This window comes from Pistacia vera, unplaced genomic scaffold (genome assembly GCF_008641045.1).
Source record: "Pistacia vera cultivar Batoury unplaced genomic scaffold, PisVer_v2 Contig460, whole genome shotgun sequence".
NCBI classification, from domain to species: Eukaryota; Viridiplantae; Streptophyta; class Magnoliopsida; order Sapindales; family Anacardiaceae; genus Pistacia; species Pistacia vera.
In genome coordinates this window covers 1,334,400-1,346,867 of record NW_022196291.1, presented here as the reverse complement: position 1 = coordinate 1,346,867, position 12,468 = coordinate 1,334,400, and the positions used below count along the sequence as shown (strand labels likewise).

General features: G+C 35.0%; 2 protein-coding genes, 1 long non-coding RNA gene and 2 other non-coding genes across 5 annotated transcripts; 4 read left to right on the top strand and 1 right to left on the bottom strand.

Annotated features, from left to right (window-relative positions):
- Positions 1 to 2,063: 2,063 nt before the first annotated feature.
- LOC116145289 (DNA topoisomerase 1 alpha-like) lies at positions 2,064 to 8,066 on the top strand. The gene is made up of 11 exons (XM_031430738.1): positions 2,064 to 2,162; positions 2,820 to 3,992; positions 4,142 to 4,336; positions 5,229 to 5,309; positions 5,990 to 6,049; positions 6,209 to 6,303; positions 6,431 to 6,587; positions 6,737 to 6,862; positions 7,450 to 7,530; positions 7,690 to 7,780; positions 7,859 to 8,066. Exons 2-11 carry the CDS (start codon positions 2,859 to 2,861, stop codon positions 8,026 to 8,028), a joined length of 2,190 nt encoding a protein of 729 aa, XP_031286598.1. The 5' UTR covers positions 2,064 to 2,162; positions 2,820 to 2,858; the 3' UTR covers positions 8,029 to 8,066.
- A 956-nt stretch (positions 8,067 to 9,022) lies between these two features.
- On the top strand, positions 9,023 to 9,772 carry LOC116145292. The gene is made up of 2 exons (XR_004130374.1): positions 9,023 to 9,185; positions 9,355 to 9,772. It is a non-coding gene; the product is annotated as an uncharacterized LOC116145292 (long non-coding RNA).
- Positions 9,773 to 10,164: 392 nt separating this feature from the next.
- On the bottom strand, positions 10,165 to 11,977 carry LOC116145171 (N66 matrix protein-like). The gene is made up of 4 exons (XM_031430604.1): positions 11,872 to 11,977; positions 11,628 to 11,760; positions 11,430 to 11,437; positions 10,165 to 10,316 (listed from the first exon to the last, which is right to left on the bottom strand). The coding sequence occupies exons 1-4, from the start codon at positions 11,975 to 11,977 to the stop codon at positions 10,165 to 10,167; spliced, it is 399 nt and encodes a 132-aa protein (XP_031286464.1).
- TRNAV-AAC lies at positions 11,269 to 11,342 on the top strand. Its single transcript has one exon. It is a non-coding gene; the product is annotated as a tRNA-Val (tRNA).
- Positions 11,978 to 12,019: 42 nt separating the features above from the next.
- Positions 12,020 to 12,099, top strand: TRNAL-UAG. The gene has a single exon. It is a non-coding gene; the product is annotated as a tRNA-Leu (tRNA).
- The last annotated feature ends 369 nt before the right edge of the window (positions 12,100 to 12,468 follow it).

Genomic DNA, 12,468 nt, shown 5'->3' with positions numbered 1-12,468 from the left:
AATCCAGTACGATGTATATTTAGTCATATAATCAAACAAAAGTGGACTCAGTATCCAAGTGTCATTATCACATTTGTTGTCTCAGGTTTTATGCATGAGGTAATTTTTTTATCAGATCTTACGCGTGCATCCCACGTGGGAAGTGACATGGTTTTTTGTCCTACAAGGGGTAAGTGTAGCTGTTGAGATTTTCATTAAGAAGAACTTAGTCATTCGGTGGCACTTGCCCTCGATGGTTTCAAGGCCATTGGTGGTGGTGTTCGTGGTGGTGACTGCTATTTGGTTGTTTTTTCCTCCTATGGTAAGAAACAATTATTTTGATAAATGTTTTGAAGAGTACTTAATTATTGTAAATTATATAAAAAGAGTGTTAAGAATGTAATAATTTAGTTAGAATATATAAGGTTTACTTTAAAGTGCTTGTTACCTAAGAAGATAAAAATGATTGTACACATAAGAGTAATTGATACTTAATACATGCACTTTCTTTCCTTTCTTTTATTATGTAGTCAATCTTTTATGTTCTTAATGTTTAATTTTAATAGGTAAACTACATTATTACCTCTATTTACAAGAAATTTCACTTCATTGATTTCATAAACTAACAACGTTACTTCTATCTCTATTAACTTTATTTAACATTTCACTTTCAAAATTGAGAGTGAGATTTTTAGTTTCCAAAATCAAAAGGGTGAGATTGTCTTGGATTTTAGGTTTAAGGTTTACGCATACAATAATACTATACTCACAAACCATTCTCATTAGCTTTCTTTCACAAACGAGATGTGTCAGCTTGTAATTGGTCAGCTCGCAATGGGTCATGTTTGCCCAAATATGAACTGACCAATTATAAGCTGTCACATTAGCATTTATGAGAGAATGTTTGTGAGAAGTGTTTGTCCGTCCGTCTATCTTTATTCTTAAGCATAATAGATAATACCATTTCAAACTATCAAAGTTGGATATTAATATAATATTTGTGGGCTAAACATTAATTCTGGTACATCAATTTGGTTGGACTATAAAAATAAGTCCACTAGTGCAACCAAATTTATTATGACCAAGTTGGATAGGCAATTTTCAAATGGTGATTGATAAGGAAGATTAAAATTCCCTTGAATAGAGCGATGCATGTTTATTTTGTAAGAATGAAGGTTGAATTTTCAAGTAATAGACCAAGAAATGTAACAAAATATTTGAGAAGAGAAGGTAAAAACATATAAAATAATAGCAGTTTGAGGGTGTCGTGCGAGAGGCAGAATTGATATTGTTTTCAGCATATAATTGATGTTTTCTATAGCAGGGACAAAATTGTAATTTTGGGATTTCATATTCAGTTCAAAACCGGGTACTCTCTTGAACCAAACCAAAAATTCGATACAATTCAAAACCGGATCAGCCATCAAAACCGGTTTGGATTTGGTTCGGCACTTCGGCTTATAGCCTAAATTGAATTTCTAGTTTAGTTAAAAAAAAAAAAAAAAAAACTAAAGCAGTTGGGGTATCCGGTTTTGAACACTCCTAGTATTATGTTTATTAATTAATATTTATTTTGCTAAAATTTAGATTCGCATAATCTAGTTGAATTAATGAGATTCAATTATCAGATTCGCACATAAATTATCTATTAAATTTAATAGATATGTTGAGATTTTCTTATGAATAAATAAAAATAATACTAAAACTACAAGTTCTTGTATACAATTGACGTAACACAAAATGAATGAATGATTGTATGTAAAAGGTCGATTAAATAACTATTTAATAAACACGAATAAATGCTAAATAATAAAAAAATAATGCCACGTAAAATTGTATATGTAACAATAGTTGCAAATTACTAGCAAATATACAAATCGCTAAAACTTATTTGTACAAATTAATTTACACACGGGAGTGTATGAAGATTCTCTTGTTTATTCCAAATCAGGCTTTTGGGCTTTCAGGTGGACGGGTATGGGCCTTTGGGCCCAAAACCATCTCAGAAAGTTAGGCCCAGGCCCATTATTTTTGTCCCCAAATTAATCCATTAGGGCTCGAAGTTCTGGCTTTTATCATCTGCAACACCACAAAGGACAGAGAGCGAGCGAAAGCGAGAGAGAGAGAGATTATAGGAGACGATTTGATCTACTCAATCACCAGCTCGATCTGTTCTTTGAAAGGTTCAATTTTTATTTCGTTTTTGCCTTATAATTTCTTATTAACAATCACCAACTTTTTTTTTCCCGGTTTAAAACTGTAACATTCAGCTTAAGTTTTGCATTATTTTTCAGTTGTTGCAGTTTTTGCTCATCTGGGTTTCTCCCCAAAATTGTTTTTTTTTTCTTTTCTATGCAATAAACTATTACTCTTAGCTTCAGCTTCTGGGTATGCTTATTTTTGTTATTAGTTCTCCAATAATTTTTTTTTTCCGGTTCTGTTTGTATTGTATTTGTTATTTTCAGCTAGTAGTTGCAGAAACACAGAGAAAAATGATTGGCCCATAAGCTTTTTTCTTAATGCTATCCCTAATACGTCCAGCTTAGTGTAATTTTAATTGGATAAATTGAACCAAATCTAAACCTCTTGATCATCTTTTCTTTTTTTGATGAGAGAGTTGCCTTGTTGCATTTGGGTTTTGCTGAGTAGAGTTTTGTTTACTGGTTTTTGGTTATGGTATTAGTTATCGAGTTATTGGTTGAATATAATAGCATTATGGTTTTTGCTCAATGTATTTTGAATTTTGATGGAATTTCATAGGAGTTGTTTGTAGCAGTATAAAATGTCTAAAGTGCTCTGCATGGGTTTTGGTTGTAATATTGGTATTTTATTTTTATCAGAGTTGTGACATACATGCCAACAAATCGTCTCGTGGGATAATGGCTATTGAAGCTTCTACCAAACCAAACATAGTCAATGATTTTGATGACGATGATTATGATGGTCCAGTAGTTTTCAAAAGGAGTAACACAGCCGCTAAGCAAAACCAAGTGAATCCTGAAGGGAAAAGACCATCATCATCCACAGCCAATGGTCAAAATGCCAATGCTCAGAAAGGTAAGACAACAGTTCCATCTTCCAAGGCATCTCCTATGAGATCTCCTCCACCGAGTCTAAAAGCATCATCTTCATCTGCCAAGGGGTCACCAGTGAAGTCACCTGTGCCTAATTCAAAGACACCCAGTCCATTAGATGATCGCTTAAAACAATCACCACGGCCAAATGCATCAACTTCGGTCAAGAAGGAAGATGATTCAGTTAGTAATGGCCTGAAAAATGATGATGAGGATTCTGAAGACGACAAACCCTTGAGTACTAGACTTAAGGAAAATAACAATAATGCCAATAGAGGGCTTAATGCTCCTAAAGCAGATGGATCACCAATGTCTAAGGTTAACATTAAAAGTGCTCCTGATGATTCTGATGATGAAGTTCCATTATCGTCAAGGTTCCCAAAGTCCTCTGCTGGAACATCGGGTGGAAAGCCTATTTTTCGTGATGAAAAGAAACCACTGACTTCAAAACTTCAGCAAAATGGTTCGACCACATTGGACAAGCAGCAAAAGTCTTCCTTGGGGTCGATTAAGAGACCCTTAGATAAGGTGGGGTCATCAGCTACATCATCAGCTAAAAAGCCAAAGGTTTCGAATACTTCTACAGAAATGAAAGTTAAACAGGTAACAGTAAAAGCAGATGATGACGACCATATTCCAATAGCCCAGAGAATGAAGAAATCAATAACATCAGATAAAAAAGCACCTCCTACAAAGACGACAAAAGTAACGAAAGCTGTTTCTTCTTCGTCAAAGAAAATTAATAAGAAGTCCAAGAAAGTAATAAAAAATTCAAAATATTCAAAATCAACCAAAATGCTTCCTAGCTCTGGTGATGGGCAGAAAAAATGGACTACTCTGGTTCATAATGGTGTCATTTTTCCACCTCCATACACGCCTCATGGGGTTAAGATGCTCTACAAGGGGAAACCTGTTGATTTGACTCGTGAACAAGAGGAGGTTTTCTCATTTTCTCAAAGACTGTCATTTGGATGCTTGAATTTTATATTCATTCCTGCATTCCTGCCCACAATTGCATATGCGAGATGATATCAACATCATACTTGCTTCAAGTTAATTGTTTTACATATGATCTCTTAAATCTGCAGGTTGCAACAATGTATGCAGTGATGCTAGAAACAGATTACATGCAGAAACCAAAATTCAAAGAGAACTTTTGGACTGATTGGCGTAAATTGTTGGGGAAAAACCATGTAATTCAGAATTTGACGGATTGTGATTTTAAGCCAATATATGATTGGCATCAGGAGCAGAAGGAGAAAAAGAAACAGATGAGTTCTGAAGTAAGTTTGTTGCACTCAAAAAATTTCTTGGGTTTGACATGCCGAATGATAAAATGTTGAGTTAATATTAGGCTCCTTGCCTCTGTAAACGTTTCCTTTTTTCCATCATTTATAATTTCTTGCCTTCCTGTCATTGGCCATTCTGCATCTTATTGACTAGTTTATTCACAAGGCACTTACCAATGACCTGGACCCACCAATACAACAATTAATTTTTCATTTTATTAGAACATTTTTGTGTTTATTTTCCTGTGCAAAGTTTAGGAGTAAATAGTTGTTTACTTTGGTATGTTTATTGGTTCATGAGGAAATTATGCCTTCTGTCTGAAATCAGGCATTTACAATGGAGTTTTCAGGGTTCAAATTGCTTCAGTGGAAGACTCTTCCCTTAAAATATGACATCTTTGCATATTACTAAGCTCTTAAAGACTGTAAAACAGTTACTGGTGCATATGAATCCTTATAAAATACTTCATTGCTTTAACTAGAGATTCGCAAAATTGTTTATCTAAGCTTTTGACGCATTTTAGATGGGTTATTTTTGTAGTCGTGGATAACTAATGCACTAAGGTTTTTTTTTTCCTCAATCAAACACTATAATTTTGGATTCTATCTCTTGTTTCTTGGTTACCTGCTTTTGAACTCTGAAGACCATCTATCTTGCTCCTTACTTGAATGGAATCTAATTCCTTTTCCTCTGTTGATCTACCTGGTTTGAAATGCAATGGTAATTACAAATGTTTTAAGATTCGGTTACATTTCAGGTTTCACATTATGACTGCTGTTAGTACTTCTATATTGAAACAAAGATTTGTACTTTAATTATTCCAGACAGAATTTAGATAATCTTTCTGCTTGATAATAACTAATGTAAAAGTTTCTGTTCCTGTAGGAGAAGAAGGCCTTGAAAGAGGAGAAAATGAAACAAGAGGAAAAGTATATGTGGGCTATCGTTGATGGTGTCAAAGAGAAGGTTACCTTTTATCTTACTATTTTTATCTTTTTCTCTGAAGTCTCAGTTACTGCCCTTAGATTTGATTTATCTATGGACTCTTTGTTGTTTTAGCCATTTTCACTGCTAGTTTGTGTAATTGATTTACCCAAGTAGTAGTAAATGATGAATCCTATTCAGAATACAGCCTTCTGACATTCTTATGTGTTTGATTGATTTTTTTTTTTTTTTTCCTTGAGGTAGACTGAAGCCCATTAGACTCCTTTTTCTGTGATTAGCAAAATTATCCTCAGGTTAACAGGTGATGCCATTCTGACATGGCAACCAATGTGTGGAGTCTGTCTTTGCAGACTCCTTCCCCCTATATCTTTCAACATTCACCGGTTTTTTTCCATGATGCCTTTCTTTTTAAGGAGGCTTCCTGCTTTTAAGGTTGTCTTTTTTACCTATACTTTTTAAATATGATTACTCCAAGGATGTAGATGAAATGGTTCTTTGGCTATCTTCTCTAGTTCATATGATCTTTTTTTCTGTCACTTTATATCATGGTCTATTCTCTCGGCTATGTGTTTTGATTGCTTCTTACTACAGCTAATAGTTATTTGATGTATGTGTTGTTGCCTGAAGTGTATGAATATTTGTTTGAGTAGTTAATTTTTGTTATTTCTAGAGAATGGGTGCTGATTGGTAATGTATCTCAGGTTGGGAATTTCAGAGTTGAACCACCTGGACTATTTCGAGGCAGGGGAGAGCATCCAAAGGTTCTACTGGCATCTTTTGATAAAAAATTGAGAATTAGGAGCTGTTTACTGAAATATAATTGGTGTTATATCATTGTTATTGTTTAAATTTGCACTAGTTCTTACTGCTTATGTAGAAAAGTGATTTTTTTGTCTTTGGTTGGTTTTTGTTCTTAATAGATGGGGAAGCTGAAAAAACGCATCCGTCCAAGTGACATTACCATAAATATTGGGAAGGACGCCCCGATTCCCGAATGTCCTATCCCCGGTGAAAGGTTTATTTCTCAATATTTTTCAGGGGGGAAGGGAAGGGAGAGGCGTTTTATATGTCAGATATTTAGGAGGTTTAGGAACTCTTATTCTTTAGGTTTTTTTAACTCCTGAGGTATTTTACCTTGGCAGGTGGAAGGAAGTAAAGCATGATAACACTGTCACATGGTTAGCTTTCTGGAATGATCCAATTAATCCAAAGGAATTCAAGTACGTGTTCCTGGCAGCTAGCAGTGCCTTGAAGGGGCAAAGTGACAAAGAGAAATATGAGAAAGCAAGAAAGCTGAAGGTAGTCACCTGCATGCTTCTATTAATTTGGCTCTCTTTCTGCTGTTCTTGGATAGCCAAGTTGTCTCTCTGTGCTTTTTTTTTTTTTTTTTTTTTTTTTTTTTTCAATATTTAACCAGTTTTCTGAGCTAACTCTTTGCTTAAGTGCAGGATTACATAGAGAGCATTAGAGCAGCATACACAAAGGGTTTTACTAGCAAAGATGTTACAAGGAGGCAAATAGCAGTTGCAACCTATCTTATTGATAAACTAGCTCTTAGGGCGGGTAATGAGAAGGTATTCTATATATTTGTATCATATATAAATATATATATCTGTTGATAGTTTTGACTATGGTAGCTCTTCCATTAGATTGATTTGTGTGGTGTAGAGGTTTTGGTTTTATTCCTGGGTATAAAGATGTTATGAGCAGCACCAAGTTTTATGATGAGTATCATTCGTTATTCCTTCTGTGCCTTTTTACATTGCAACCAGCTTTTCCAAATTGAGTTCTACTTATGTATTGGGTTCTGTTTCAGCTAGATAAAAGTTGAACTATTTTAACCTTGTTTTGTTTCTGTGCTTTTGGATTGCTTTCAGTTATATTCAATTCTTTTTGTCATTGTTAATTTGGGATCGAATGTGTATTTATCTACTGTCTGAAGCATTGGATACCTTGTGCTTTTCTGATTTTTGGCTTTTTATTTCTTGTTTCTTTGTGCGTTCTTGGAACATGTGCCACAGTTCTATATGTGGTGCTTGCATGTCTCTTCTGCATTTTTGCTGCCCAAATTCTGATAGCTGATAGTCAGACAGCTTTCTCATTTGTACTGTTTATAAGAAGGTTATCAAGGTTCTCTTTCTTTTTTGGTTGACTTCTGCAGGATGATGATGAAGCTGATACTGTTGGTTGCTGTACTTTGAAAGTGGGGAATGTAGAGTGTATCCCTCCAAATAAGTTAAAGGTATGGTTGCCCATGTCTCACAAGATTCAACATTAGTGCATTTTACTTTATAAATACCAGATTGGGAAAGTTATGAGCTGAATGATTGAGAGCAATTGGTACCTGTTCTAGGCTTCTAGCTAGAAGTGTTAATATGTGTATTCCTGTTTGATCAATCAGTTTGACTTCCTTGGTAAGGATTCAATTCAATATGTAAACACAGTTGAAGTTGAGCTTCCTGTGTACAAGGCAATTGGGCAGTTTCAAACTGGTGAGTAAATGGCCAATCACTTTGGGTTACGCATTTATTTTATTATTGGGGCTTATGTGTGTGTTTTCTTTTTTCCAGGAAAGAAGCAAAATGATGATCTTTTCGACGAGCTGGATACAGCTAAACTGAATGCTCATCTGAAGGAACTCATGCCTGGCCTGACAGCAAAAGTTTTCCGTACATATAATGCCTCGATCACATTGGATGATATGGTAAGTTTTCAGCTGGAGACTGGAATTTATTTGTGACTTCATTTACTAGATATCAATGGTTTACCTAGTTAATGTGTGGGAAAGAACTTATTGCAAAACATGATTACTGTGGGCATATAATTGTGTTTATGAAATTTTCAAATATTTTGTGGATAAGTAATAGCATTATAAGCTATTGAAGTTAGGCCTCATGTTTTGCTTGGCCCTTAACTACGTCATTGAAAATTTTGTTTGATCATTTATGATTTGACACATAAGAGATGTTTAGTATTTCCATCTAGCTTGATCTTTATAGGATTTTCTTGTCTATTTCCTGCTATGATATATTCCTTCTGAATATTGTTTTGCCTTTTACAGTTGAGTAGGAACTAAAGAAGGTGATGTTGCGGAAAAGATTGTTGTTTATAACACTGCAAACAAAGAGGTAAAGATGGGTACTAAAAAAGATTACTTGGCAATGGTGATGATGCCTATCATGAGTAACCATAATGCATCATAATATGGCCTTTTCCTTGCTGTAGTTGCAATTATTTGTAATCATCAGCGGACTGTTTCCAAAACACATGGTGCACAGATGACAAGGCTGACCGACAAAATAGAAGAGCTCAAGGTAATGACCATTCTGGATCAATGGGAAATTTAGAGCTCTCACGGTTGAGAAATATCATTGGTGGAAAATATCTTTTTTGGTTACCTGTTAATAAATTTTCTGATGTAAAATGGGATTTGTTGTATTCTTGGTGTTGGGTTGGTGCTTGATGCTGCCAAGTCAAGCCCCTTCTGAACTGCTTTTGAACTCATTGGTTCCTCTCAGAACATGCAGTGGTGGAACTGACTGAATTTTGCTTGTAGGTGTTCTGAAGGACCTAAAATTGATTTGGACAGGGCTAGAAAAGGGAAGCCCCAATTGAAGTTCTGATGGAAAGCAAAAGAGGAACCTGACCCCTGAAGCGTAAAATACCTGGCAACATATTTTTGGGCTCTTATCATTTTCTTATGATGTAAATTATTGTTATTATTTAATGAACAGGTAGAGAGGAAGATAGCTCAAACCAATGTGAAGATTGAAAAAATGGAGCGAGATATGAAGTCCAAAGAGATTTAAAACTGTGGCGTTGGCACTCCAAGATCAATTACCTCGACCCTAGGATCACAGTTGCATGGTGCAGCGACATGAAGTTCCTATTGAGAAGGTAAACTACTTCCACAATTGAATTCAGGATAAGTAATTTTGCCAACACTATTGCCTTTCTTCTAGCGGGACTGAATTCTGAAATTGCATCTGATTTTAACCATGGTGATGTATTACTGCATTTTGCCCTCGAATCACTTTGTCATCTATCATCTGTCAACTTTTTGCAGATATTCAACAAGTCTCTACTAGCAAGTTTGCTTGGTCAATGGACGTCGAGCCAGATTTCAGATTCTGATATTTCAACCGATGCTTGCCTCTACACCCCTCTTGACCAACCAAAGAACCAAAAAAAGGAAAAAGGACCCCCCAAAAAAAAAAAAAACGCAGCTCCTCACCACCACCTTCCTTTCCCATTACAGTAATTCAATTTTTTTCTCTGTTCAACCGGAAAATTCATGTTGTTTTCATCTAATCTAATTACGAGTTAAAGTTCTTCCTTCATAGTTTTTCCTTTTAGACTATTACTAACTGTTATAGACTTTCTAACACCTGCTACTAACAGTAAATGTGAAAAGTACATTTTAAATTGCATAAAAACAAAGCTCCAGTGTTTGCCTGTTTTCTTCAATGTCAGAGATTTTTCTACTTTCTTTGTAAAGTATTTCTTACTAGTCGTTTGTCTTGACTTTTACTTATAGGCATGGGGTCAGGACTGTTATACTGATACTTACAGATTCAATTGATAGTAAATTACAGAGAGAGCAAATCTTATGGCACATTATCATTTATAAAATGTAGAAGTACAAAGATGAAATTATTCAATGAGTGAAGCCTGCATGTTCCCCCCCTATGACATTAATGACATCAAATTTATTCACACCCAAATTTGGCTTACGGACACCTTATTTTTGACACACTAATTCTAATGCACCATTTTATAAAGAACCCAGCAGGGGAAACTAGGGTTTGTCTAGTCATCTCCATCTCCATCTTCTCTTCACTTGTCGCATCATCATATCATCTTGTCATGGTTATGGTCATGGTCGTTCACCCTCATGGCCGGAATTGTCTTGGTCATTGCCGCCATTTCCATTGTTCTGGTTACTGCTGTTTCCGCAACTGGAGTCAGTTCCATTGTAGCCAACACTACAGTTGGACTCTTTCACATTGGTTTGTCCAGTACTCTTCTCTGCAAAAGAGATCAAATATCAAAGAAAGCATCAGTCTAGTAACTGATCATGATGGAAGCTAAATAATTAAAAGAGTTAAGAAGCTGGACTGCAGGAGGCTTACAGGATGGGGCTGTTTCAACAAGCTGACGAGCAGAGATCTCAGAAGAGATCAGAAGAACCACCGCAAATGAAAGAACAACAAGAAGCAGAGTCTTGGAGGAAGCCATTAGTGTAAACTGTGAAGAACTTAAAGTTAAACTTGTTAGCTCAAAGTCTTTGGATGAATAAATGCAATGTGAAGCCCTCTATTTATACAACTTTCATAAGAACAGAAAAAGAGAGAGATTCAAGAGAAGGGTCCACCATTTTTGCTCGATTCTGATGAAATTTTATTTGTACAGAAAGCAATTAAACGAAGTGAAGAGGTGACTGATCATGCATGCATACGTAAGTTACTTGTGGATTGGATGATAGTAAACTTTGGTGATAATTTTTTGTCTTTAAGAAATTGATTTAATAATTGACTAAGAGAATCATCATCATACTGATTAATAACTTACAGGAATTGAAGGTTTTAGGCTCAAGCATTTACCTGAATGTTTGTTTCATTGTCAAATTTAGGAAAATATTATTCGAAAATTTAAACTCACTCTTGGAAATCTATAATTTACTCCATTACTAGGGTTGTTTATTCCCAAATCCCAATCCCTTAAGAGATAGTGAAAATATTAAATGCATTCACAATTTTTTAAAAACTATTCTATACCCCTTTATATTATCATTAACCCGCTTGAATTATATTTTCGTCTAAAAAGTATCAAAAAAAAAATAAAATAAAAAATGAGAGCGTATATAATATTTTTCAAAAATCATGGGTGCATAATACCTTTCTATCTCCCAAGGGCTGGATCAGCAATGTTTAAATATTATATTGTATATATAAAAAAAATCGAAATCAACACACAACCTGGTGTCGTGGTGTAGTTGGTTATCACGTCAGTCTAACACACTGAAGGTCTCCGGTTCGAGTCCGGGCGACGCCAATTCTTTTCCATTTTTTTTTCACCTTTTTTATGTTATATAATTGGGCAATACTACACTTACCGATCAAGCTATCGATTTTCACATACCGATCCACCTGTCCAATTACCCAAATCTCAAAATTTAACTCAATTCATATTAGTCAGTATGTCAAATCGGTAGTTTAATCGATAACTCAAGCATTATTGTATATAATTCGAGGAATCTCCATTATATTTATTTTTTAATTCATATGATGTACATATGTTAATTGCAGTATATATTAAACATATATATGTATATCTAACTCATCATGATATTCCCTGTCGTGCTCATCCTGCCCCTTTCCGTCCCCGTGGGTGCTGCACCCGCAATCCTTTCCATTATCGTTGCCAACACCATTGTTGGATGACTCTTCCACGTCGATTCCTGAACTATTCTCTATGCCAAAAAAAATAAAAAAAATAAAAAAAATAAAACAAAAGCTATTATATATATGTATATCACAAGCAATAAATAAGAGGATGTTAATTAGCTAGAAAATTAACTTACGGGTTTGGTTTGTCTCATGAAGCTCACGAGCAGATATCTCAGAGGAGATGAGAAGAACAATAGCAAAAGCAAGGCCAAGAAGAAGCAAAGTCTTGGAGAAAGCCATGGTTGCGATATTAATTATATGATGACCTTCTCAGGCATGTAAGACAGTTTGGCCGAGTGGTCTAAGGCGCCAGATTTAGGCTCTGGTCCGAAAGGGCGTGGGTTCAAATCCCACAGCTGTCAACTTTTTTAAAATTAATTGCTTTACTTAATTTTTATAATTCACTCCCTTATCTATGACAAAAAACATTTTTCCTCTTTCAATTTGAGAAACTAACAATATTACCCCTACTTTTTGTTAACTTTTTCGTTTAACACTTTAACTTCGAAGATTGGGAGTGTTATTATTCAGTTTCAAAAGTAAGAAGGTGAGTTTGTTTTTGCCTTTGATTTTGAGAACTAACAATATCATCTCCAATTTTCAAATTAATTTGAACGTTAAATTTAACAAAAGACGTCTTAAACTAGCTAGTGTGAGATTTATCTTTTAAGCCATATATAATTGGTTAATCATCCAGAGTTATAAGCTGATTTAGGCCACAGGTTTTTGCC